At 46.8% G+C, this 27,082-nt stretch overlaps 1 protein-coding gene across 1 annotated transcript in view; it reads right to left on the bottom strand.

Moving 5' to 3' along the window:
• SLC41A1 (solute carrier family 41 member 1) overlaps nucleotides 1-27,082 on the bottom strand; it is an 83,982-nt gene that overhangs the window by 29,790 nt on the left and 27,110 nt on the right. Inside the window, exon 3 of the mRNA XM_040423966.1 lies at nucleotides 25,289-25,396. Coding sequence (XP_040279900.1) covers nucleotides 25,289-25,396 — 108 coding nt within the window. The remainder of the gene's footprint in view (nucleotides 1-25,288; nucleotides 25,397-27,082) is intronic.

Below are 27,082 nucleotides of genomic sequence, written 5' to 3'. Positions count from 1 at the left end.
AGCAACGGAATAGTGTGTTATTATAAAGGTATAAATAGGCGGAATCATCAATAGACGGACTCTTCCTATTTATGATTAATTATTGATATTTGCACAAATATTGGTAATTAATATTCTCCCCTTACATTGGCAAGCCAGGCTCACTGCTTAGATTTTGAAATCTGTATTTGGTCTTGAGGCTAGAGATCGCTTATACTGTGAATTATCAGGCAAGACAGACGCGGTCAGCGGTCTGAGCGTCTAGGACCTGATAATTCGGACAGGTAACGCGATTCTTCCTTATAGTACCAAAACGCAGATCAAAATCTCTAGCAGAGAATCTATAATCTGTGTACTAATAACTTTCTTTTTGCTTTACACGGTCACCGCGTCGCTCGAGTGTTGCAAGGGAGAGGAAGACACATCACTGGAGGAAATCCATCTTCGTTGGAGCAGCGTACAAGTCCGGCTGGTCGGGAAGAGTCAATCCGGGAAAAAAAGGACTTCTTCCAAGCAGCTGCGTAGGACAAAGAAGTACGGCACCAACGAGAAGATGGACACTCAACAAAAAGTGAGTATGAACTTCTCCACACTGCAACACTTGAGTAAACACAGCACTTTTAATCCCATTGTCCCCACTACATACAAATCCGCTGAGCTGCTTTGGTCCGCTTTGCTGGACCAGGCATACGCTCATGACCGGATTTGTATCAGTAGGAGTGTCTTCAACAAGACAAACAAACGCCTCCAAATGTTAGCCAAATTGGTTCTCCCCTTTAAGGATACCATTTGGAAGGCAGAACACACAGACACTCGCCAACACAGGAAAGGCAGGGGAGGTTGCTGATAAGGCAAACTTCCACTGCAATTGTTGTGTTGACAACATTAGGAGAATATACACACTAGACTCGGCTCAGTTACAAGAAGAAACCCAGTGTACAGTCGAAAGGGTCAGAGAGATCTGCATGTTAGAGTCGAGACTCTCGGACAAGGAGGGTTTCTGCTCTGACATGGACAGAGAGCTACTACAGCTGTACACTGAGAATAATCAGTACAGGAACAATGCGGCATCTACGGAGGCCCTGATTGTTCAAATGAGGGAGGACCTGGCTGCAAAGACGCAAAGAATTGCGGATTTGCAGCAGGCAATATCCAATTTGTCCAGGCCTAGTACCAACGGTATGGTGCCCACAAAACAGGTTTGCGTTTCGGGAACGGCACAGGGGGAGACAGCGGCGACAGCGCCAAGGTCTTCAGGGGATAACACATCAGCAGTGGTAGATAGGGACAGGTGGACCGGTCGCTACGATTCACCCAGACAGCCGGGGAGAATAGGAGTAGCAGCCGTTTCCAGGAACAGGACAACGGATGGGAAGAGGAAAGTGGATGGCCATATTCCGCTTCCAATCCACCAACACGTCCGGAGAAACAGGAAGGGGTTTATCCTAACCATTCCAGTATGGAAAGGATAAACTTCCTGTTACGGATTTGCAAGGAGATCACAAAATACGATCCCAATGTAGATCCGTTCACTTCATGCGATATTTTCGAGGGTCACTGTTAGGGATCGACCGATTATCGGTTTTACCAATATTATCGACCGATATTCAGGATTTTGGACGTTATCGGTATCTATTTTGCCGATATACCGATAACGTATTGGGAACACAGAACGCGCTGCTCTCAGCGCTCTGTGTTCCCTCAGCAGCACAGGGGAGAAGGAAGCAGTGTCTCCCTCCCCCTGTGATGCTGCTGCCGCAGCCGCCAATTAGAGGAGAGAGGACAAAAGGGGAGGGGCTGTGGCCACCGCTCCACCAATGGAGATAAGTCTTTCATTAATTCATATACAGGAGGTGGGAGCTGGCTGCAGAATCACATAGCCGGCTCCCGACCTCTATGAGCGGTAGCTGCGATCTGCGGTAGTTAACCCCTTAGGTGCCGCGGATCACAGCTACCGCTCATAGAGGTCAGGAGCCGGCTATGTGATTCTGCAGCCAGATCCCGCCTCCTGTATATGAATTAATTTAAAGACTTATCTTCATTGGTGGCTCAGTGCGCCCCCCATCCCAGTATTAAAAACTTTGGTGGCGCAGTACGCCCCCTCCCACCCAATATTAATCATTGGTGGCAGTGGCCACAGGATCCCCTCTCTCCTGCTCCTCCGATCGGAGCCCCAGCAGTGTAAGCCTGGGGCTCCGATCGGTTAACATGGCAGCCAGGACGCTACTGAAGCCCTGGCTGCCATGTTCAGCTCCATGCTGCTGTGTGCACAAGGCACAGAGCAGCAGGGACAGTGTGAGATCCTATTCACCCTGATATTCACCCTGATAGAGATCTATCAGGGTGAATAGGACAAGGGTTCTAGTCCCTAAGGGGGCTAAAAGTTAGTAAAAAAATAAAAATATTAAAGTATAAATGAAAAAGAAAGATTTACAAAAAAATTAATAAAAAATACACGTTAACAATAAACATAAATTTTCAGCAGATTTGTGTAGGATTTAAAAAAAAAAAAAAAAAAGAAAATTCCCAGAATATCGGTATAAATTATCAGCTATCGGCCTGAAAGTTCACAAATTATCGGTATCGGCCCTAAAAAAAAAAATCAATATCGGTCGATCCCTAGCACTGTAATAAATATTCAGTGGCTCCGGAATATCATATGGAGCTGTTAAAATTGTGGTTACAGACACACCTTAAAGAGGACCTTTCACCGATCCTGACATTGTAAACTAAGTATCATAACATACAGCGGCGCCCAGGGATCTCACTGCACTTACTATTATCTCTGGGCACCGCTCCGTTCTCCAGTTATGTCCTCCGGTATGTTCGGGGACTTGGTTATAGTAGGCGGAGACTTAGGGGACTTGGTTATAGTAGGTGGAGTCTGCCCTTGTTCTGCTGGGCGTCTCCTTCTCCTAGGCTTTAGCGCTGGCCAATCACAGCACTCAGCTCATAGCCTGGGAGAAAAAAACCTCCCAGGCTGTGAGCTCTGCGCTGCAATTGGCCAGCGCTACAGCCTAGGAGAAGGAGACGCCCAGCAGAACAAGGGCAGACTCCACCTACTATAACCAAGTCCCCTACGTCTCCGCCTACTATAACCAAGTCCCCGAACATACCGGAGGACATAACTGGAGAACGGAGCGGTGCCCAGAGATAATAGTAAGTGCAGTGAGATCCCTGGGCGCCGCTGTATATGTCATGATACTTCGTTCACAATGTCAGGATCGGTGAAAGGTCCTCTTTAACCAAAGGTATGAGGTAACGGGGAGGATGCAACCCACAAATGGCCAGTGTCATGATAAGGAGGAACACCTCTCCATACTCACGGGTCATTGGGACGTCATTCCAGAGGTCCTGTCAAAGTTCAAGCCTACTATACATGATGAACATTTGTCATTGTGTAGTCGGTTTGAAGCGATGTACAGGAGGGTTACTAAGGATCAGGGTTAGGGATCGACCGATATTGATTTTTTAGGGCAGATACCGATAATTTGTGAACTTTCAGGCCGATAGCCGATAATTTATACCGATATTCTGGGAATTTTCATTTTTGGAAAAAAAATCCTACACAAATCTGCTGAAAATTAATATGTTTATTGTTAACGTGTATTATTTATTTTTTTTGTAAATCTTTTTCATTTATACTTAATATTTTTGTGGGTTTTTTTTGTTGTTTTTTTTTTTACTAACTTTTAGCCCCCTTAGGGACTAGAACCCTTGTCCCATTCACCCTGATAGAGCTCTATCAGGGTGAATAGGAGCTCACACTGTCCCTGCTGCTCTGTGCTCTGTGCACACAGCAGCATGGAGCTGAACATGGCAGCCAGGGCTTCAATAGCGTCCTGGCTGCCATGGTAACCGATCAGAGCCCCAGGATTACACAGCTGGGGCGCCGATCGGAGGAGCAGGGGAGAGGGGATCCTGTGGCCACTGCCACCAATGATTAATACTGGGTGGGGGGGGGCACTGCGCCACCAATGTTTATACTATTGGGATTGGGATGGGGTGGGGGGCGCACTGCGCCACCAATGAAGATAAGTCTCTCAATCATTCATATACAGGAGGCGGGAGCTGGCTGCAGAATCACATAGCCGGCTCCCGACCTCTATGAGTGGTAGCTGCGATCCGCGGCACCTAAGGGGTTAACTACCACAGATCGCAGCTAGTACCGCTCAGAGATCGGGAGCCGGCTATGTGATTCTGCAGCCAGCTCCCGCCTCCTGTATATGAATTAATGAAAGACTTATCTTCATTGGTGGAGTGGTGGCCACAGCCCCTCCCCTCCTCTTATCTTCTCTCATTGGCGGCAGCGGCAGCAGCAGCACAGGGGGAGGGAGACACTGCTTCCTTCTCCCCTGTGCTGCGGAGGGAACACAGAGAGCGCTGAGAGCAGCGCGTTCTGTGTTCCCAATACGTTATCGGAATATCGGCAAAATAGATGCCAATACCGATAACGGTCAACATCCTCAATATCGGCCAATAATATCGGTAAAACCGATAATCGGTCGATCCCTAATCAGGGTATTGGGATTCCACAAGGCATGTTGCGCATGTTTGTGGAAAAGTTCCCATACCTTGATACTGCAATCCGGCTAAGTGCAGCTAGGGAGCCATCCCTCACGGATGTGGCCATGATTATTGAGCAGTATAGACAGGATATACTGCACAATAAGAAGTCCGTTAAAGTGAGGGAGCGTGTGCCTGTACACGTTAGATCACAAGATGAACGGGTACAGCACACAAGGTCTGCATCAACTGTTCGCCCCACGGCCCCGCCATAGGAAAAGTCAGGAAACATTTGTTGTTTCCTGTGTTTACAATATGGGCACATTTGAAGGAATTGTCCACAAAGTAACTCGACAAACCCGGAAAAGACTAGCAATAATAATGGTTTCAGAATGAAACCTAATTTTGCCAAGTCAGTGGGGGAACATGTTGATAAGAATCTGGAACATTCACCAGGCCAATCACCAAAACGCTTGGCTGTTGTGAATGTCCCGGGGGGGGGGGAAATCAAAAGATTTCACACTAAATACTCAGGGTGAAACTGCCACTTGTGCACCATGTACCGCACAGGTACCTATTGGGAGTCTGGTGGACATCGACTGAGGGTTAGGGGTCCCTCAAGAATTGCAACCAGTATGTCCTATCATACTGGACTCTTCAGGGAGACGCCACAATAAAAGAACAGGAAACGAAAATCATGCTTGACACGGGTGCGGAAATATCCATCACTAATGTCAAACACGATTTACACCCCAACAGCCCCCAATGTGTGGTGATCGGATTTGATCACCAACAAGGGGGGGTGATGGCCCACAGAATTGAAGAGGTAATCGTCCAGATTACCAGGTGCACAACCCTCAGGATACCCATGTGGTATTACCCCGGTTCTGATAACATTATCGGAACCAATGTAATGACACAAAATGGGTGGATCCTGGATCTGGCAAATTGCATTGTGTGGAAGGGTCCCAGGCGAGCTAAGGTGTTTGTCATCCAACACCAGTGTCTGGGACCACCTTTGCAAGCAGTAGAGAATTCTACTGATATGCTCGAACACAAGTGGCCTGAGGTCTCACACAATCTAGACCTGGAGCCTATTGTGTACGAGCATCCCGAGCTGTGGGCCCAGAGCAAAAATGACTGTGGCAGACTGATTGGTGTTCAGGTGGACATACAGGGTCCTGACCCTCCACCTCAACGCCAATACCGATTTCCACCAGAGGCCACCCATTCAATTATGGACACTGTCCAGGAATTGAATAGGGGTGTGGTCATTGAGGGTAATTCAAAATGCAACAATGCCCTCTGGCCAGTCAAGAAGGACACTAGTGCACGGAGACTTACCATAGACCTCCGGGTCCTCAATAAATACACCCCAATGTCGGCTCCAGTGGTGGCCCAGACTCCCGACATCATGGCCAGAATAAGCGGCAAAAGCCGCGTATTCTCGACTGCAGATGTTGCTAACGGGTTCTTCTCCATAGAACTCACGGAGTCATGCCGGTACAAATTTGCCTTTACGGTGGGGGACAAACAGTACATGTTTACTGTACTGCCCCAGGGGTTACACAGCAGCCCCACGTATTTTCATCAGGCATTGGCGGCCGTACAGAGTGTGTTCTCACGGCCGGAATTCCTTCTACAATACGTGGATGACCTGCTCTTGCATACAGAAACCATGGAGGAACATTTGGTTCTGTTGAGAGAGCTGCTGGGACTCCTGGCAAAGTGAACACTCAAGCGGAGTCCCCATAAGGCAAATTTGGCCAAAACGGAGGTAACCTTCCTTGGGGTTCAAATTTCCAAAGGAATCATGACTGCCCGTGTGGAAGCCATGGTGAAATTACCCAGGCCTGGCACTCTTCAGGATTTGAGGAAATTCCTGGGGGTGGCCAACTTCATGAGGGAATTCATTGAGGATTTCGCTGCCAAAGCGAAACCTCTCTATGAGCTCCTTCGAGGAGAAGAACCCTTAATCAAAGGTTGGTCCGATGCGCAGGAGGAGGCCTTTTGAACTTTGAAAAGGGATCTCTCCTCAGTGCCTGTGTTGGCCACTCCACATCCAGATGGGGAAGTGGCCATACAGGCACATGCAGGGATGGATTCTATCTCAGCGGTCCTTCGACAGAAAGTAGGGTATGAGACCAGACCGCTGGGATATTTCTCCAGGCTACTTTCGCCCGTCGAACGAGGGTTCGATGAATGTGCCAAGCAACTGGCAGCTATACACTATGCCGTCAAGACCACCGAGCATATTGTAGGCTTCCGGCCCCTCACCTTGCAGACTCCACATTCTCCTTTAGCCCTCTTGCTCAGTGATACTCTCCCTGGAGTCTCCCAACAGAGATTCGGGAGATGGATCATGGATCTCAGTGGCCGGAATCTGCAAGTGGACCACAAGGCCAAGTATGTTCTGTCCCAGTTGCTAAACCTGACTGGAACCGAACATGACTGTGGCCAACCAGAACTGGACGACTCACCACAGATGTTCAGGACTGACAGGCGTCCAGATGACAGTCATCTTTGTCGATGGCTCTCGATTCTACCTGGATGGGGAATATGTCACGGGTTTTGCTGTGCTCGATAACCAGAGTCTTGTCAGGTTACTGGGTCACATGTCGGCACAGCGGGCAGAGCTAGAGGCTGTCAAAGAAGCTCTGCTTCTTCAGCCCCCAGGGAAACTATATATAGCGACAGTTCATATGTAGTTCGCTCCCTCACCCTGCATCTTGACATATGGAAGAGGAGAGGATTTGTGGACAGTCAAAACAAACCTCTGGCTCATGTGTGTCGGTCCTGAAGGAGCTGTGGGAGTGGGGCATGGCACACATGACTGAAGCAGCCATTAAAAAAATCCCGGCGCATGAAAAAGGGGACGAACTTTTAATAATGGGTAACAACAAGGCAGACGAGCTGGCAAAACTAGCGGCAGTGTCTGGTACCCTCCGGGAACCATGCACTGGGCCACTACCAACGCACCGGATTGCAGCGCGTACCCATCTGAGTGACGGCCCGGTGTCATTTGAAGAGGAACAAGCCAAAGATCATCTTCTAATGACACATATCACATCACCACAGTATCCCTGGTCTGTACAGCAAGGGATCCTGTGTTACGATACCGGTACTCAGCAACTTCCTCTTCCGGTGGTCCCGCAGCATCTGCAAGAACCACCAACAGTTTGGACACCTCGGCCGGAATAAACTCTTGCCTCTCCTGAGGGACAAATTATACTGGCCAGGAATGTCCAATTCAGTAGAGGGGGTTACTCAACAGTGCCTGGTGTATGCTCAAGTCAACCCAAGGGCTTCAGCCCCGAAACCGGTGTTGCAGCGAGTTCCTCCTGCTGATGGTCCGTGGTCCTCGATACAAATTGATTTTATCGGACCATTGCCGACCAGAAGTCGTAACTGCCGTTACGCACTGGTGATAGTGGAGGTCTTCTCAAAATGGGTACAAGCCATCCCCACGGTCAACGATACGGCTACCATATGGGAACAGGTTCGGTCACGATGGGGTATCCCCAGAGTGATAGAATCAGACAGAGGGACCCATTTCATGGGTAAGGTAATAAAAAGTGCTGTGTGGTCTCTTAGACATAAAGCAAAGGTTTCATGTGCCTTATCACCCTCAGTCAGCGGGCATCGTGGAGTGGATGAACCAGACCATCAAAACCCAGCTTTCCAAGGCACTGCTGGAGAAGGGTTCCTCTTGGGTAACCTATCTTCCAGCCGTGCTAATTGGTATTCGAGCCACCGAGGCCTCCAGTACCGGTATCTCCCCGTTTGAACTTATGACTGGACGTAAGATGCCCCTATGTCTGCCTAACGAACCCCAAGTGTCGGAGCCCACGAAGAACGCCATCGCCAGAGACATGTTCCTCCAACAGGTTCAGCAGGGCTTGGTTGGTCGATGGCGAATCCATTACACTTATCACACTCCATCTAATTACAGAACACAAGAGGGAGATACGCCATGGGACCACATGGCCAGGGAAGAGCTAGGCGTCCTCTGAACGAGATGAGTCTCCAGCTTGTGACACTGGTGGTAAGCATGTTGATGGCAGGATCGGCCTCTTCAGGGGAGGGCCTGGGGACTAACATTGGTATGGGCAACATATCACCTAATGGACCCGGCCTTTTAATGGTGGAATGTTTGGGTGGCAAAATCCGGAAACCATACGAGAACTTCACCTTTACATCGGGTCAGTGGTATCTGTATGGTTTCCAGAAAGAGGGTTTTGCCAACGGTGTAATTCAGCTGCCATACAACATGACTTACACGCCCTCTGTTTCAAGGAATTCAGACATTTTCAGGACCTGGACCCGACACCTATCAAATCCTTAAGATGGGTGTCTAGGGACCCACACTTGCACCCCTACCAGCAAGTGAGAGCCAACACTACTACGGTGTTGTGTACCAAGGAGGGAATGCTGAGTCCTGAACATGTCACTGGGGCAGAGTACAGCGGTTGGCACATCCTGAAAGCTACCTTCCTGGGGAAGGATAGCCAGGACAGGTTAAGGGTTAGGACGTATTTTGATAGGCCCATTCCAGTAAAAGGCACCCTGAAGGCTTATTGCATGTTGAGGGATTCCCAGATGATTATCACCAGGGAATCCAGTTATGTTCAGGGACATGTGTCCACAGATTACTTACGAACCAGTATAATGATGTTAAAGTTAAACTGCAGTGACTCATTTGGAATGACCAGAGTGGTCCGGTAAAACTGGAAGGCTTATACCAAGCCACAGTTTTAAAAAAGGTACGGACCGACGCCAAGGACCCTAGGTATGTTCAGTTAAAAGGATCTCCATCCATACGGTCTTTCATGATCACGATCATGAGACAACTGTGTTCCTGAGGTGACCAGATACCATTTCGTTACCTATGCCCACTGGGAGCAGGAAACCCAGATAGTGATGTTGGACATTAATCCCTGGAGGTGGGATTTGGTGTGCAAACGGGGTTGATACCCCTACCGTGGATGTATGTATGGATGGTACCCCTATGACTGAAGAATACCGGGGTAGGTATGTGTCTTCTGATTGGAAAGACCCCAGGGGCAGGGATATTAACTTTGACATCAATATAGATGGTTCGTTTAAGTGGCCTTTTTGCGAGGCAGTAGACGAAGGATGCTGGACCTTTACTCAGTGGGTCTATCTGTCCCAAACCAAACCTGTAGGGAAGCTAGTGTTACAGGCTGGAGAATTTCCGTAGATGACTTCCAAGTTGACCAATGGGATCACAGGTGTGAGGAGTTTGTTAGGAACCAAATTGACATGGTAAGAGGTTGGATAGCGGCGGGGCAAGAGGTAAGAAAAGACGACTCCTGACATAGGAAGAATAGGGGGAGAAGAGATCTAGTGGCTATGGGACTTGGCGGAGGTGCTTTGGGAGTGGGCGCCCTGAACATTATGGATATGGAAGTCCTGAGAAGTAAGCTTGGGGAGGTTGCACAACACGCCGGGGAAGGATTCAAGACCCAGCTTGATGTAAACCACGTCTTAGAGGGTTTACAGCAGTCGCACATAGATGCCACTACCTCTCTATCTTCTGCTATACGTGAGAAGTTTAGGAGGTTAGTTGTGGGTCTCTTGGAAGAGCAGGATCGGGCTCAGCTTGCTCTGGCGTGTACGCAGGTCCAAAGCGATCTCTCGGACAACCTTAAACATATTGTCTCAGCGTTACACAGCAGCCACTTCCCATTCAACTAGGGGTGCACCGAAATGAAAATTCTGGTCCGAAACCGAAAATTCAGGATGCCCTTGACCGAAACTGCCTTTTTGCCCAAATACTTTTAAAATACTTTTTTTTTAATGATTGGCGCTGTTATGGAGAGGGGGATCTGTGGGTGGCGCTGTTATGGAGAGGGGGATCTGTGGGTGGCGCTGTTATGGAGAGGGGGATCTGTGGGTGGCGCTGTTATGGAGAGGGGGATCTGTGGGTGGCGCTGTTATGGAGAGGGGGATCTGTGGGTGGCGCTGTTATGGAGAGGGGGATCTGTGGGTGGCGCTGTTATGGAGAGGGGGATCTGTGGGTGGCGCTGTTATGGAGAGGGGGATCTGTGGGTGGCGCTGTTATGGAGAGGGGGATCTGTGGGTGGCGCTGTTATGGAGAGGGGGATCTGTGGGTGGCGCTGTTATGGAGAGGGGGATCTGTGGGTGGCGCTGTTATGGAGAGGGGGATCTGTGGGTGGCGCTGTTATGGAGAGGGGGATCTGTGGGTGGCGCTGTTATGGAGAGGGGGATCTGTGGGTGGCGCTGTTATGGAGAGGGGGATCTGTGGGTGGCGCTGTTATGGAGAGGGGGATCTGTGGGTGGCTCTGTTATGGAGAGGGGGATCTGTGGGTGGCTCTGTTATGGAGAGGGGGATCTGTGGGTGGCTCTGTTATGGAGAGGGGGATCTGTGGGTGGCTCTGTTATGGAGAGGGGGATCTGTGGGTGGCGCTGTTATGGAGAGGGGGATCTGTGGGTGGCGCTGTTATGGAGAGGGGGATCTGTGGGTGGCGCTGTTATGGAGAGGGGGATCTGTGGGTAGCGCTGTTATGGAGAGGGGGATCTGTGGGTGGCGCTGTTATGGAGAGGGGGATCTGTGGGTGGCGCTGTTATGGAGGGGGGGGGGATATGTGCACTGTTATGGGCATAACAGTGCACAGATCCCTTTCCCCATAACAGTGCACAGATCCCCCCTCCCCATAGCAGTGCCATAGACCGATCCCCCTACCCATAACAGCCCCGGCCCTGCTGCTCACAGCATCACTCACTGCATCTTTATTTTACCTTACAATCGTGACGCTCTAGTAAGAACTCTACAGGCAGAGCGGAGGGCGGCGTAACGTCACTTACTCACGTGACGCACCTGCTCCGCCCACTTTATGAATGAAGGAGGCGGAGCAGGCGCGTCACGTGAGTAAGTGACGTTACGCCGCCCTCCGCTCTGCCTGCAGAGTTCTTACTAAAGCGTCACGATTGTAAGGTAAAATAAAGATGCAGTAAACCGCCCGCCCGCAGATGGTGGGTGACAAATCCCACACCCCATATTTTCGGCCGATATGTAACAATATCGGCCGAAATGGATTAGGTACATTTTCGGCCGATATTTTCGGCTGCCGAAATTTCGGTGCACCCCTACATTCAACCTCAGTCAGCGAATAAGTCCACTGATCTCTCCTTTCGCCATCAATCATACCAACTGGTGGGTGGTTCAGTGGCATGGATGTCGAAATTTAACCTGCACTGCTTAGTCCTTGGCACCTGTGTCCGGTCGCCTCAGACAAAGATACAGTGCCATCAATTTAGGAATGGTGATCAACAACCAAACGGTACTTCATCCCCAGCTCCCCTCGAGCGTTCTAACCTAAGAAGGCCATCCTTCTTTGTTTGACACTGAGGGATGTTGGTTGAGAGAGGATGCCATCCTCTGTCAGGGTAGTCGGGAATCTGGTGCTTAGACATCAGTGTTGGAACACCGAGGGACCTGTGAGATGAAGGCCAACCCAATACCCTCGTCCTCTTTAAAATACTTGGGACAGGGGTATTGGTGTTGGTACCAAGGGAGTAACGGATTGTATACAATTTATGGACTTAATTGTACCGAGCGAGGAGTACTCCTCCCCGGAGCGTACTATACCCTTAGTCCCGTTCTAGGTCTGGATGTCGCAGAGCAGCAAGGAAGAACCCCGATTACCCCGGAAAGAAGACTTGACATTCGCCCCGATGTTCCTGTAAGACTCCAGAAGATTCCTCTTGGCTTCGGCAAACAGCTCCTGCTGGACTTCAGCCAAGAGGAAGAAATTATACAACATCTTCGGGAGACGGAGAAACAGGCCACCATCCGACTTACCCATGACTGGACGAAAATTACCACGGTTGCCCCAGCATTGGACAAGGACTCAAAGATTTCATGGTGGGAGAGTCTTATTGGATACAGTCTTGAGGCAACCTCGTTTTTCAATTTGCTGATACACCCGGTGATAGTGCTTCTGGTTCTGGTTGGACTCATGTACTTAGGACTGTGGTGGATGTACCGGATGGTCAAGAGACTAGCGGACCAACTAAGCCAGAACCAGACCGCACTTCACGAACTCAACCGCCGGAGGCTCAGGACTTGATTTCACCAAAGTCCTGAAGCCTAAAAAGATCCAAAGGACAGGACAATTCGTGTGGGGGGGAATCAGGATGGAAAATCTCAGATTTATCCTGAGACCCCATGTAATGGATATTGAACTTTTATAAATGTCCTTGGGTTTAGGTGGGTTGGGGGAGGGGGAGGGGAACTGTACATATATGACGTGTTTTGAATGAATGGGGATAAGATTAGGACACGATAGGGACAGTTGCCATTTGCCACTTTGAACGGTGACGTTCATAAAGGAAGGGCTGGAGGTGTAGTGTGACAGAGGTATTTCCCCCTATAGAATTTAGGTACCATGACATCACCTCACTTAATGAAAAATCTGACCTGCCTTGTAAACACCTACTTATCTGTTCATGGGAGAACCGCACCCATCCTTCAATCAAGATGGAACAAGAAAAGTCGGAAGTCTTGCTTAAATAAAGTTGGCGCATAGATTGTGAGGGTGAACCAGCTCCAGATTCCTTGGGGGTGGACGACACCTGAAGATTGGCATTAATACCGAGAGACTGTGGGGGTGTGGTCACTCCAAACTCATTGGGGGTGGCCGACACCGGAAGATGGTTCCCTGAAAGAAAGGCCTGTTCTGTGAGGGCAAGCCGCTCCGGAAGTCAGGAAAAGACATCAGTAGGGAGGTGCTGACACCGGAAAATGGAAGCAAAAGATGTCAAGAAAGTTCCCGCAAGAAGAAGACTGTATCCTGTGGATTGAGGAGTAGGTTACAGTGAAGGGCAGGTCGAAGGAAGCTGGATGGGGGATGTCTAGGTACCTAAGGATCAGTGTGCACCACAGTTCTTCCTGAACTACCATCAAGGATGGGGTTGAGGGGGACAAATATATGTCTGAACCCTTCCCCCCAAAAGATTGTCGTGTTTCCGACAACAGGGGGATTGTTGAGTAAGGGTTGAGATATATGCATGGGCACATTTTAGGATGAGGTGCCCAACATCTGCTTTTAGGCTGGGTTCACACGGGCGTTGCAGGAAAATGTGCGGGTGAGTTGCGGGAACACCCGTGATTTTTCCGCACGAGTGCAAAACATTGTAATGCGTTTTGCACTCGCGTGAGAAAAATCACACATGTTTGGTACCTTGGGATTGGGATCGGTGTTCTGTAGATTGCTATTATTTTCCCTTATAACCATGTTATAAGGGAAAATAATAGCATTCTGAATACAGAATGCATAGTAAAACAGCGCTGGAGGGGTTAAAAAATAATAATTTAACTCGTCTTAGTCAACTTGATCGCGTAGCCGGCATCTCCTTCATTGAACAGGACCTGTGGTGAGTATTAATTACAGGTAAAGGACCTTTGATGACGTCACTTCGGTCATCACATGATCAATCACCATGGTAAAAGACCATGTGACGTACCATGTGATGACCGGAGTGATGTCATCAAAGGTCCTGTTCCTGTAATTAATGCTCACCACAGGTCCTATTCAACAAAAAAGACAGAAGGAGATGCCGGGCTACGCGATCAAGTGGACTAAGGAGAGTTACATTTTTTAACCCCTCCAGCGCTGTTTTACTATGCATTCTGTATTCAGAATGCTATTATTTTCCCTTATAACCATGTTAGGGTACTTTCACACTTGCGGCAGGACGGAGCCGACATGCTGTTCACCATGTCGGATCCGTCCTGCGGCTATTTCGCCGTGCCACCGCTCTGTCCCCATTGACTATAATGGGGACGTGGGCGGAGCTCCTGGGCAGCACAGCGAAAGGCCGCCGGACTAAAATTACTGCATGTCAGGCTTTTTAGTCCGGCGGCTTTCGCCGTGCACCGCCAGAGCTCCGCCCCTGTCCCCATTTTAGTCAATGGGGACGGAGCGGCGGTCCGGTGGCATGGCGAAATAGCCGCAGGACGGATCCGACATGGTGAACAGCATGTCGGATCCGTCCTGCCGCAAGTGTGAAAGTAGCCTTATAAGGGAAAATAATAATGATCGGGTCTCCATCCAGATTGTCTCCTAGTAAACCGGGTGTGAAAATCGCACCGCATCCGCACTTTCTTGCGGATGCTTGCGATTTTCACGCAGCCCCATTCACTTCTATGGGGCCTGCGTTTCGTGAAAAACGCAGACTATAGAACATGCTGCGATTTTCACGCAACGCACAAGTGATGAGTGAAAATCAACGCTCATGTGAACAGCGCCATAGAAATGAATGGGTCGGTATTCAGTGCGGGTGCAATGCGTTCGCATCCGCGCGGAATACTCGCCCGTGTGAAAGGGGCCTTCGTATTCCACAGGGGCTCATTGTGGCCCCTGTGGGGAATATGTGCCCCCTTATATGTCCCTTTTCTATATATGTGTATAGTTAGTATTAGAATCCTAGTATACCCCCCATATCCATAGGCCCCATTGATGTCCCCTGAAACCAGAGGTATCAGTGTGAATGCACCCCAAGCATTCACACTGATGTCATCTGGCTAATTGCATCAGAATGACTGGACAAGAGTCCGGTCATCCTGCCTGCTTCAAAGAACTCCCATTCAATAGAATCAGAGTCCTTTGTATTAATTATCTCCAGCGCCGCTGGAGATAATTATGCATAATAGGAAGAGGGGAGAAACCTCCCCTCCTATTATGTGCATTCCGGCAGCGCGATTACTATCGCGCTGCCCGGAATGCAAAGTGTTACAGGCGGGCGATCAAAGGCTTCTCCCATCTGTCAGGAAGTGGCGCGCCCCCGATGCGCTCGTGCAGGGATGCGTGGGCTGGCGCAGTGATGTCATCTCAGTGCGGGCCGCCGGACATAAATAGCCCCCAAGGACCCACCCCTGGACAAAGAGCATAATCCTGGAGAGCTGAGTACCACTATCCCACCAACGATACCCTTATTTCCACATACCACTATATTCCCATACCTATCCCACCAACGATCCCTATCCATACCCTATCACACCAACGATTGCCTTACTGATTAACCCCTATCCCACCTATCCTGATCCCATATTCCCACTTTAACCCCTGGACCCTGTAGGAACATCCCATACTCTTGCGTTACCCCTTTTACCCTTGTATCCCTGTGTCTGTGGCCTGCATTAACCCCTGCAGTGCCACAGTTTACCCTTCGTTCATAGGGATAGTTTAGAGCCAGGTTGGGTGGGCCGTTAATGTGTATGTGTATGTTTTGTTATTTAGAGTTTGTAGGTGGAATTTGGGATTGTATAGGTTAGTCAGTACTGTAGGTATTAATAAATATCTTGTATTATTTGTACTATGTGTAATGTGTGGTTATTAGCGGTAGTTAGTTCAGTAAGGCGCATGCAGCTAGTTTAGCGGGTAGTGTAAAGCAACGGAATAGTGTGTTATTATAAAGGTATAAATAGGCGGAATCATCAATAGACTGACTCTTCCTATTATGAATAATAATTATTGATATTTGCACAAATAATGGTAATTTATATTCTCCCCTTACAAGGCTAGTTTCACACTAGCGATAAAATTGTCCGGCATAGGAACGGCCTGCTGGAGTACCTTGTCCCAGGCCCAAATGACTATAATGGGACAGGGATCAGCCTGTTTCTGGAATCCGCGCAGAGATTCGGCCAGACAAATACAAGCAGCAGTTTGTTTGGCTGAATCCCGGCACTAATGTCAGAAAAATGACGGATCCCCAACGTGTTACATTATAGTCAATGGGCTCCAGCGAGGAAAGGTAGTATCCGGTTACATGGCGAGAACAGTCTGCCATACAATTTTAATCGCTATTGTGAAACTGACCTAATAAGTATAGTCCTTTGACATTCATAGTCGCATGATCAATAAGGCCCCTTTCACACGAGCGAGTATTCCGCGCGGATGCGATGCTTGAGTTGAACGCATTGCACCCGCACTGAATCCTGACCCATTCATTTCTATGGGGCTGTGCACACAAGCAGTGATTTTCACGCATCACTTGTGCGTTGCGTGAAAATCGCAGCATGTTCTATAGTCTGCGTTTTTGACGAAACGCAGGCCCCATAGAAGTGAATGGGGCTGCGTGAAAATCGCAAGCATCCGCAAGAAAGTGCGGATGCGGTGCGATTTTCATGCACGGTTGCTAGGAGACAATCAGGATGGGGACACTATCAATATTATTTTCCCTTATAACATGGTTATAAGGGAAAATAGCATTCTTAATAAAGAATGCATCGTACAATAGGGCTGGAGGGGTTAAAAATAAAAAATATTGTACGATGCATTCTGTATTAAGAATGCCATTTTCCCTTATAACCATGTTATAAGGGAAAATAATACAATCTACAGAACACCGATCCCAAGCCCGAACTTCTGTGAAGAAGTTCGGGTTTAGGTACCAAACATGCGCGATTTTTCTCACGCGAGTGCAAAACGCATTACAATGTTTACAACGCACCCGCACATTTTCCCGCAACGCCCGTGTGAAACCGGCCTAAGGCAGGCCATTACATAAGAGCTCATGCACACAAACATATTTTTGCGGGTCAGATGCAGACCCATTAACTTTAGCACATAGTGTCTGTCCTGCAGCCCAAAAAAAATAAAAGAACAAAAATATAATATAATTAAAAAATTTTATAAAAAGAGGGCAGGGCGATCCGTGCCGCAAAATGCGGAACACACGTGGCTAGATCCATGTTTTTCGGCAACAGCCGTGTACATGAGCCCTAATAATGCTTGGAAACATTAACTTCAATTCCAGCTTCTGAAAAGTACGTTAGTTCTAGCATTTATAATAAAAAATTTTGCTTGTAACCAGGGGCTGGAGAAGATCCAGCAGTCAAGGTCCATATCGGAACCAATGACAAAGTTAGAGGTAAGTGGAGTGTCCTTAAAAAGGATTTTAGGGATTTAGGTCACAAGCTTAGGGTAAGGACCTGAAAAGGTAGTGTTTTCCGAAATACTGCCTGTACCACAAGCCACACAAAGGCAGCGGGAGATTAGGGAGGTTAACAAGTGGCTCAAGAACTGGTGTAGGAAGGAGGGGGTTGGGTTGCTGGAGAACTGGGCCGACTTCTGTCAGCTACAGGCTCTATCGTAGGGATGGGCTGCACCTTAATGGGGAAGGGGCAGCTGTGTTAGGGGAGAAAATGGCTAGAAGGTTGGAGGAGTGTTTAACCACTTGCCATCTGGGCCATTTGCCCCCTTCCTGACCAGGCCTAATTTTGCTAATCTGACATCTCACTTTATGTGGTAATAACTTTGGAACGCTTTTACTTATCCAAGCCATTCAGAGACTGTTTTCTCGTGACACATTGTACTTCATGAGTCATAAATTTGAGTCAATATATTTCACCTTTATTTATGAAAAAAATCCCCAAATTTACCAAAAATTTTGAAAAATTCGCAATTTTCAAAATTTCAATTTCTCTGCTTTTAAAACAGAAAGTGTCACCTCATAAAATATTTATTACTTAACATTTCCCATATGTCTGCTTTATGTTGGCATAGTTTTGGAAATGTCAAATTTTTTTTAAGACGTCAGAAGGCTTAGAAGTTTAAAAGCAATTCTTAAAATTAAGAAAATTGCCAAAACCCACTTTCTAAGGACCAGTTCAGGTCTGAAGTCACTTTGTGGGGCCTACATAGTGGATACCCCATAAATGTCTCCATTGTAGAAACTACACCCCTCAAGTTACTTAAAAACGGTTTTACAAACTTTGCTAACCCTTTAGGTCGTTCCTCAAGAATTAAAGGGGTTGTCCGGGTTCAGAGCTGAACCCGGACATACCCTTATTTTCACCCAGACAGCCCCCCTGAGGCTAGCATCGGAGCATCTCATGCTCCGATGCGCTCCCTTGCCCTGCGCTAAATCGCACAGGGCACGGGCTCTCTTGTTTAATAACACACTGCTGGGCGGTAACTTCCGCCCGGCAGTGTGTTCGGTGACTTCACCGGCTCTGAGGGGCGGGCTTTAGCTCTGCTCTAGCAGTTTTACTGGCTAGGGCAGAGCTAAATCCCGCCCATCAATGCCGGTGACGTCACTGGGGTTCCTGGCAGCCCCATGAAGAGCCCCAGTACGTCACCGGATCTCCAAAAAATGCCTTTGCCCTGCGCAATTTAGTGCAGGGCAAAGGAGAGCATCGGAGCATAAACTGCTCCGATGCTCATGTCAGGGGGGCTGCCGGGGTGAAAATGGAAGGATGTCCGGGTTCAGCTCTGAACCTGGACGACCCCTTTAAAAGGAAAATGGAGATCAAATTTTTAAATTTTTTTGGCAGATTTTGCATTTTAATCCAATTTTTTCTTTAACAGATCGATGGTTAACAGCCAAACAAAACTCAATATTTATTACCCAGATTCTGTGGTTTACAGAAACACCCCACATGTGGTCATAAACTGCTGTATGGGCACACGGCAGGGCATGCATTCTGAATGGAAAGTAATCCGTTCAGGATGCATCCGGATGTCTTCAGTTCAGTCGTTTTGACTGATCAGGCAAAAGATAAAACAGTAGCATGCTACGGTTTTATCTCCGGCGAAAAAACCTGAAGACTTGCCTGAATGCCGGATCTTTCCCCATAGGAATGTATTAGTGCCGGATCCGTCTCACAAATGCTTTCAGTCACATCAAAATCGGCGGATCCGGCGGGCAGTTCAGACGACGGAACTGCCCGCCGGATCACACTGCCGCAAGTGTGAAAGTACCCTAAGGCCTATTGCACACGACCGTATGGCTTTTTCAGTGTTTTGCGATCCGTTTTTCACGGATCCGTTGTTCCGTTTTTTGTTTCCATTGTGTTTCCGTTTCTGTTCCGTTTTTCCGTTCCGTTTTTCCGTATGGCATATACAGTAATTACATAGATAAAATTGGGCTGGGCATAACATTTTCAATAGATGGTTCAGTAAAAAACGGAACGGAAACGGAAGACATACGGATGCATTTCCGTATGTGTTCCGTTTTTTTGCGGACCCATTGACTTGAATGGAGCCACGGACTGTGATTTGCGGGCAATAATAGGACATGTTCTATGTTAAAACGGAACGGAAAAACGGAAATACGGAAACGGAATGCATACGGAGTACATTCCGTTTTTTTTTGCGGAACCATTGAAATGAATGGTTCCGTATACGGACCGTATACGGAACGCAAAAAACGGGGAAAAAAAACGTCCGTGTGCAGGAGGCCTAAGTGAGGGAAAATGAACATGTGGAGTCACTGTGGATAGAAATACATTGAGGCAAAAAAATTATAAAATAGGAGTTTATTATAAACCCCCTAATATACCAGAGTCCACAGAAATCTACTACTAAACAAGATAGACGAGGTGGCAAATCATAATAAGGTTGTCATGGGGGGACAAATAACCAAAGACAATTACCTTTCCCGACTGTTTCAGGATCCGACTACAGGGACAGCCATACTAGACTTAGCATTAACCAACAGACCTGACCGAACAACAGATTTGCAGGTTGGGGGGCACCTGGGAAATAGTGACCATAAAGTAATAATATTCCAATTGTCATTCAAAAGAGCGTTTCTTCAGGGAGGAACAAAAATACCAAACTTCAAAAAAGCGAAATTTAGTAAACTAAGAAAGGCCATAGGCCTAACTAACTGGGACAAAGTCCTCAAAAATAGTCACAAAATTGGATATTTTTAAAAGCATCCTAAAATCCAATTGTGAGAGTTACATACCTTATGGGAATAAAAAGGTTAAGAAACAAGAAAAAAAAAAAAACAATGTGGATGAATAGAATTGTAAAAAAAAGAAAGCATTTAAAATCACTAAAACAGGAGGGGAGTGAGGAAGCATTGAAAAAAAAAAAAAATTTAAATTTGAATATGTAAAAAAGACAAATAAAAGCGGCCAAACTAGAGACCAATTGCAAAAGAGTAAAACTAACCCTAAAATGTTCTTCAATTATACAAATGGTAAAAAGTATAAATCTAAATGTGTCGGCCCTTTACAGAGTAAAGCTAAGCTATTAAATACACTGCTCCAAAAAATAAAGGGAACACAAAAATAACACATCCTAGATCTGAGTTAATTAAATATTCTTCTGAAATACTTTGTTCTTTACATAGTTGAATGTGCTGACAACAAAATCACACAAAAATTAAAAGATGGAAATCAAATTTTTCAACCCATGGAGGTCTGGATTTGGAGTCACACTCAAAATTAAAGTGGAAAAACACACTACAGGCTGATCCAACTTTGATGTAATGTCCTTAAAACAAGTCAAAATGAGGCTCCGTAGTGTGTGTGGCCTCCACGTGCCTGTATGACCTCCCTACAACGCCTGTGCATGCTCCTGATGAGGTGGTGGACGGTCTCCTGAGGGATCTCCTCACAGACCTGGACTAAAGCATCTGCCAACTCCTGGACAGTCTGTGGTGCAACGTGACGTTGGTGGATAGAGCAAGACATGATGTCCCAGATGTGCTCAATTGGATTCAGGTCTGGGGAACGGGCGGGCCAGTTCATAGCATCAATGCCTTCGTCTTGCAGGAACTGCTGACACTCCAGCCACATGAGGTCTAGCATTGTCTTGCATTAGGAGGAACCCAGGGCCAACCGCACAAGCATATGGTCTCACAAGGGGTCTGAGGATCTCATCTCGGTACCTAATTGCAGTCAGGCTACCTCTGGCGAGCACATGGAGGGCTGTGCGGCCCTCTAAAGAAATGCCACCCCACACCATTACTGACCCAATGCCAAACCGGTCATGCTGGAGGATGTTGCAGGCAGCAGAACATTCTCCACGGCGTCTCCAGACTCTGTCACGTCTGTCACATGTGCTCAGTGCAAACCTGCTTTCATCTGTGAAGAGCACAGGGCACCAGTGGCGAATTTGCCAATCTTGGTGTTCTCTGGCAAATGCCAAACGTCTTGCACGGTGTTGGGCTGTAAGCACAACCCCCACCTGTGGATGTCGGGCCCTCATATCACCCTCATGGAGTCTGTTTCTGACCGTTTGAGCAGACATGCACATTTGTGGCCTGCTGGAGGTCATTTTCCAGGGCTCTGGCAGTGCTCCTCCTGTTCCTCCTTGCACAAAGGCAGAGGTAGCGGTCCTGCTGCTGGGTTGTTGCCCTCCTACGGCCTCCTCCACGTCTCCTGATGTACTGGCCTGTCTCCTGGTAGCGCCTCCATGCTCTGGACACTACGCTGACAGACACAGCAAACCTTCTTGCCACAGCTCGCATTGATGTGCCTTCCTGCATAAGCTGCACTACCTGAGCCACTTGTGTGGGTTGTAGACTCCATCTCATGCTACCACTAGAGTGAAAGCACCGCCAGCATTCAAAAGTGACCAAAACATCAGCCAGGAAGCATAGGAACTGAGAAGTGGTCTGTGGTCACCACCTGCAGAACCACTCCTTTATTGGGGGTGTCTTGCTAATTGCCTATAATTTCCACCTGTTGTCTATCCCATTTGCACAACAGCATGTGAAATTGATTGTCACTCAGTGTTGCTTCCTAAGTGGACAGTTTGATTTCACAGAAGTGTGATTGACTTGGAGTTACATTGTGTTGTTTAAGTGTTCCCTTTATTTTTTTGAGCAGTGTATTTTTTCTCCACTGTATTGACGGAAGAGAATAAACTGTCAGATAAAATGCAGAATGTAAAAAAGTAAATTCCCCATTAAAAGTGCCCTGTCTGACTCAGGAAGAAGTACAGCGGCGTCTTAAAAAGATAAAAATAGACAAATCCTATATTTCTGATATTTGAGGACTCTGAGTGTTCCACAGGATTGGCGCATAGCAAATGTGGTGCCAATATTAAAAAAAAAGAACCAAAAAACAGAGCCAGGAAACTATAGGCCAGTAAGGCCTCATGCACACGACCGTTGTGTGCATCCGCGGCCGTTGTTCCGTTTTCCGTTGCTGCCCTGTGTTCACTCACCTCTAAAACCACATTAACAGTTGGCTACCCTGTAGGAACATATTTTATCTTTTTTCATTTTCTGTTTGTTTCACAATTTTCACTGGTGAACCACCACAGTGGTATTATTTTATATAGTACTAGTAAGTAAAAGTTACGTTTTAAAGGGTCAACATTGCTGGACACTTCTCGATTCTATGATCCTTCTATAAAATATATTGATTTAGCTGGACATTTATTATGTTACAAAATAGAATAAGGCAGGGCTGGACAATTTTAGGGCTGACTTTTAGTGGTCCTGGCAAATGTATTCTTACCACTTAAGGAGCCAAGATTTTAGTCCATAGTATTCATGGTCTTTATTACAGGGCAAGATTCTAAATTCTGCAGGGGCAAAACCCCTGCAAGAACAGGTTTACAGATCCCTGGTTGCAGGTTGGACATAACCTTGCAGAACATGGAAAGGCAACATGGGACAAAGCAATAAAAGTGGCTCCAGTGGTCAAAGATGTAAACATACAGTAGGTCCTATGGTCTATTGGCCAATACTTAGAGGAAACTTTGGGTAACTAATAAAGGCACAGTAGTCCAATATACTTGCCAGAAGCCCAACCATATGTAAATTGTTTGGTGTAATGGAGCTACTTCAAAGGTAATGGCAGACGTCCCAGGATTAGGAAATTACAGATTTACCATGCTGAGCTGTAATTATTTGAACTTCTAAAAGCCTCCAGGTTACACTGTACTTTAACGGACAGGGTGACCCAGTCACGCTCTGTACTTTTATGCCACGCCAATTCCCATGCCAAGTGATAAACATCACCGTGCCATGTGAACATTTCTTCAGTCAATGTCAACATTTACTAGGAGTCATCATTACTGAACAGCTGGAGATGTCCAATTAGCCCTCCTTAACACAAATCCTTCAGTCCCCTGGTAAGATCCAAGCAATTGGATTGTGTTGTGGTTGATGTGATAAAATGTACAGAATGTACCTGGTTAATATCCTTCATTTTTGAAGGGTTGCCTTAGACAGTTTTTGTAGATAGACGCTATTTTGATAGGATCTACAGACAATCCTAAGGGCCCTATTACACCTACAGAATCTATAGGCGTTAGCCGGAAGGAAGACTTTCTTCCTGACAATCGCCTGCTCGGTAGCGGAGGAGAGCGCTGCTTTTACAGGCAGCAATCTCCTCCTCAGTATGGGGAGGAACGATAGCTTATGCCATCGCTCGTCCCCATACGGAAGCACTGTTTGCCAACAGCACGATCTTCTATTTGAACTATTATTTTGAAACATGTTGAAAGACTCTGATTACCTGATGAACAAAAATATAAAAATTCAAATCACTCCCATTCCCCAAAAACAAAAACAGATGAATAAATTTACATCATGAGCATCACAGCATGTGAAAGCGCCCGTACTATTAAAATAGGTTTCCCATACGGCAAATGAAGAAACTGAAAGTAAAAATTGCCGATTTGCCAGCCCCCTAAAAATTTAATGAAGAAAAAAAAAAAAAAGTGATCAAAAAAGTCACACCCCAAAAAGTACAGATCGCCCTGCAAAAATTGAGTGCTCACACAGCTCTGTACACAAAAAAATAAATAAAAAGTTAAGGGTCAGAATATAGTGATAGATAAAAACCATTAAAATAAAATAAGAAAAACTATACAAATGTGGTACCGCTGTAATTGCACCAACCTGGAGAATGAAGTAACAGGTCAATTTTACCACAAAAGGGAATGCTGTAAAAGCAAAATTCATAAAGCTTTCCAGCTTCCTACTACATCGCATGGAATATTAAATTGTGCTATTTAAAAGTACAACATGTCCCGCAAAAAACAATTCCTCATACGGCTATGTGAATGGAAGAATAAATATAAAAATAAAAAAATATACCGTGTATATATGTTATGGTCCTGGAAAGGCAGGGAGTGAAAAACTAAAATGTAAAAATGAAAAAACCCTCCAGGGATGAAGGTGATAATGGGGCCTTCTATCTCCTCTTGCTAGTAGTTGAGAAAGTTATGTAGTTGTCAACAATGATTCTTACAAGTCTTACTAATCCGACATCAAAAACAGATTGGGAACAGACTTTGTCATCCATATTATGCAGAGTTCCACAGGCAAGATACAATAGGAGCTGGCCTAACAGTTATGTAAATTGCTTCTACATCTGATAGATGGGGTTATGATCTAAGGCCTGACTCAGACGACTATTGGGGTCATTTATCAAACTGGTGTAAAGTAGAACTGGCTTAATTGCCCATAGCAACCAGATTCCACCTTTATTATTGACAGCTCCTTTAGAAAATGAAAGGTGGAATCTGATTAATTGCTATGGGCAACTAAGCCAGTTCTACTTTACACCAGTTTGATAAATGACCCCATACATTTTTGTCAGTGTACGCAATGAAGTTCGTGTGGAGTAACTAAAGGCATGCACTACTTTGGCCTCTGTCTTGCAGAACATGGACTTGAAGACAAGAGTTTCTGACCCATGTCCTATGCAGACCTCACACAGATGATTTTTAATATGGCCTCTGAATCATGACTAATGCTGCACAAGTCCATAGGTCCAGGCACTAGGCAAGTGGAGCCTAACTACTTATAAAAGGTATAATGGAAAGATTTGCAACTTTTCAATGTTTTTGACCCGCACTGGACTTTGACTCAAAATCACGGACCAAAACACTGACTGACGGAAGGAAAGCAGGAATACTCCACCACACACATTACAGTGCGGCATTATACAGTCAGACAGCTGCAGAAATGTCCATTATAGCTTTAAGATCCTGCCAGATATAAACCTCATGGGCTATTTTTACTCCGTGCTTTCAGGAAGCTTCAGAATACTCACCGCAGTTGAGAGACGAGACGCCAGAGTCATTTCCAGATTCCCTTTAAGGCCTAACAGAGCAGGCACCAAGATGAACACTTCTGTAACATTCGTAAAGACGTCCCAGTGCTGAAAATACAGGGAAAGCAGATTATTAATAACAAATCCTGAACTAATGGAAAGCAGATCGTTCACATTACACTTCATTCACCTTAGGACCATGGTCCAGTTTATTCTTACAGGGGTTGTCCGAGGTCAGACAAAATCTAGACCATCATATCACTTTGGCAACAGCTGCAGTGGATCACTGGCCTTTACAATGCACCGCTGAGTCCAATAGTTAGCTGCAGTGGTAGCAGGGTTGATGCCCGCTGGCAGGGTGGACCGGAGTGCTGAAGTTGGGGGGGGTATGGATTTACTGGGTAAAGTAACAGGGTCTTTTTTGTGGCATCCCACCCCCACACTAGATTGTCTAATCTCTGACAAACTGCTTTAAAAGGACATCAAGATCCGATCGGCGGGGGTCGACACCCGGCACTCCTGCCGATCAGCTGTTTGATAAGATGATAGCGCTTGTACGAGCGCTGCCTTCTCTACTCCATTTAACTGCTTGCCGCAGAAATTGCAGCAGTGGACAGGTATAATTACAAGTATGGCGTCCCCATTCACTTCTATAGGACAGCTCTGTACTACTCACTTGAACGGATGGAGCTGTCACACAGACGTGAATGGGGACACCGTGCTTGTAATTACCTGCTCGCTGCAGCAATTGCAGTGGTGAGCATGTGCAAACAGAACAGCAAAGGCAGCGCTCGTACGAGCGCTCGCTCAAAACAGTTGATCGATGGGGGTGCGGAGTGGACAAACCCTTTAAGCTTTCTTACATCACTTGAGGCACTAGAGGGCACTTAAGAGTCAGAGGGGCCTGGGTGTATTTCTGGAGTGTAATAAGATTATAGGTGATAGTTACTAGAATTCAGAAGGGTCGTTGATACAGGGAGTTACTATGATGGCCTGATTGAAGCCTGGAAGAATTTTTTTTCCCCTAAAAATGAGGACAATTTGCTTCTACGTCAGGGTTTTTTGCCTTCCTCTGAATCAACTTGCAGCATAACAGGCTGAACTGGATAGACGAATGTCTTTTTTCAGCCTTACAAACTGTCATTATGAAAGTTCTTTAAAAAAAATTTAACACAACTACAGTAAAATAGGTCATTTTCTGATGACATTTCCTTTAGGCCTCTTTCACATGAACGTTCTGTGCCTGCAATACACGGGCACTTGTATTCCGCATCACGGATGAGGATCCATTCACTCAAATGGGTCCGCAATCATGGATCGGAACCCCACGAAGCACTAATGAGTGCTTCCGTGGCGTTTGTCCGTGCCTCCGCACCGCGGACGGATCACAGATCCATTCAAGTTGAATGGGTCTTGATCCGCCCCGGCCGCCGCACAGATGTTGCCCGTGCATTGGGGACCGAAAATTGCGGTCCCCAATGCACAAGCCGTAAGCAAAAAAAAAAAACAGACATCAGAGCAAAGGTGGAACTTTTGAGATAACCAGAATCTCCTAAAGTGTTCCAGATATGTTCATAGTTGCATAATCTTCCATTAGGCTGCAATTTGCTAATCATTTCCAGAGCTACCAAGGTCGCTTGGATCTCAGTATAAAACCTTCTATTAAGCTGATACATTAGATCTGTATGTCTGCAGATGCCTGTGTGCACCTGCACCTTCATAATAGGAGCAAAACATTGGTCACCCCATCAAAATGACCCCCCCAAAGCACCATTACAAAAAAATAAAACCAAA

The sequence above is a fragment of the Bufo bufo genome, chromosome 3 (assembly GCF_905171765.1).
Source record: "Bufo bufo chromosome 3, aBufBuf1.1, whole genome shotgun sequence".
Classification (NCBI taxonomy): Eukaryota; Metazoa; Chordata; class Amphibia; order Anura; family Bufonidae; genus Bufo; species Bufo bufo.
The sequence above is the reverse complement of the archived record's forward strand: the minus strand, read 5'-3'. Positions and strand labels throughout refer to the sequence as shown.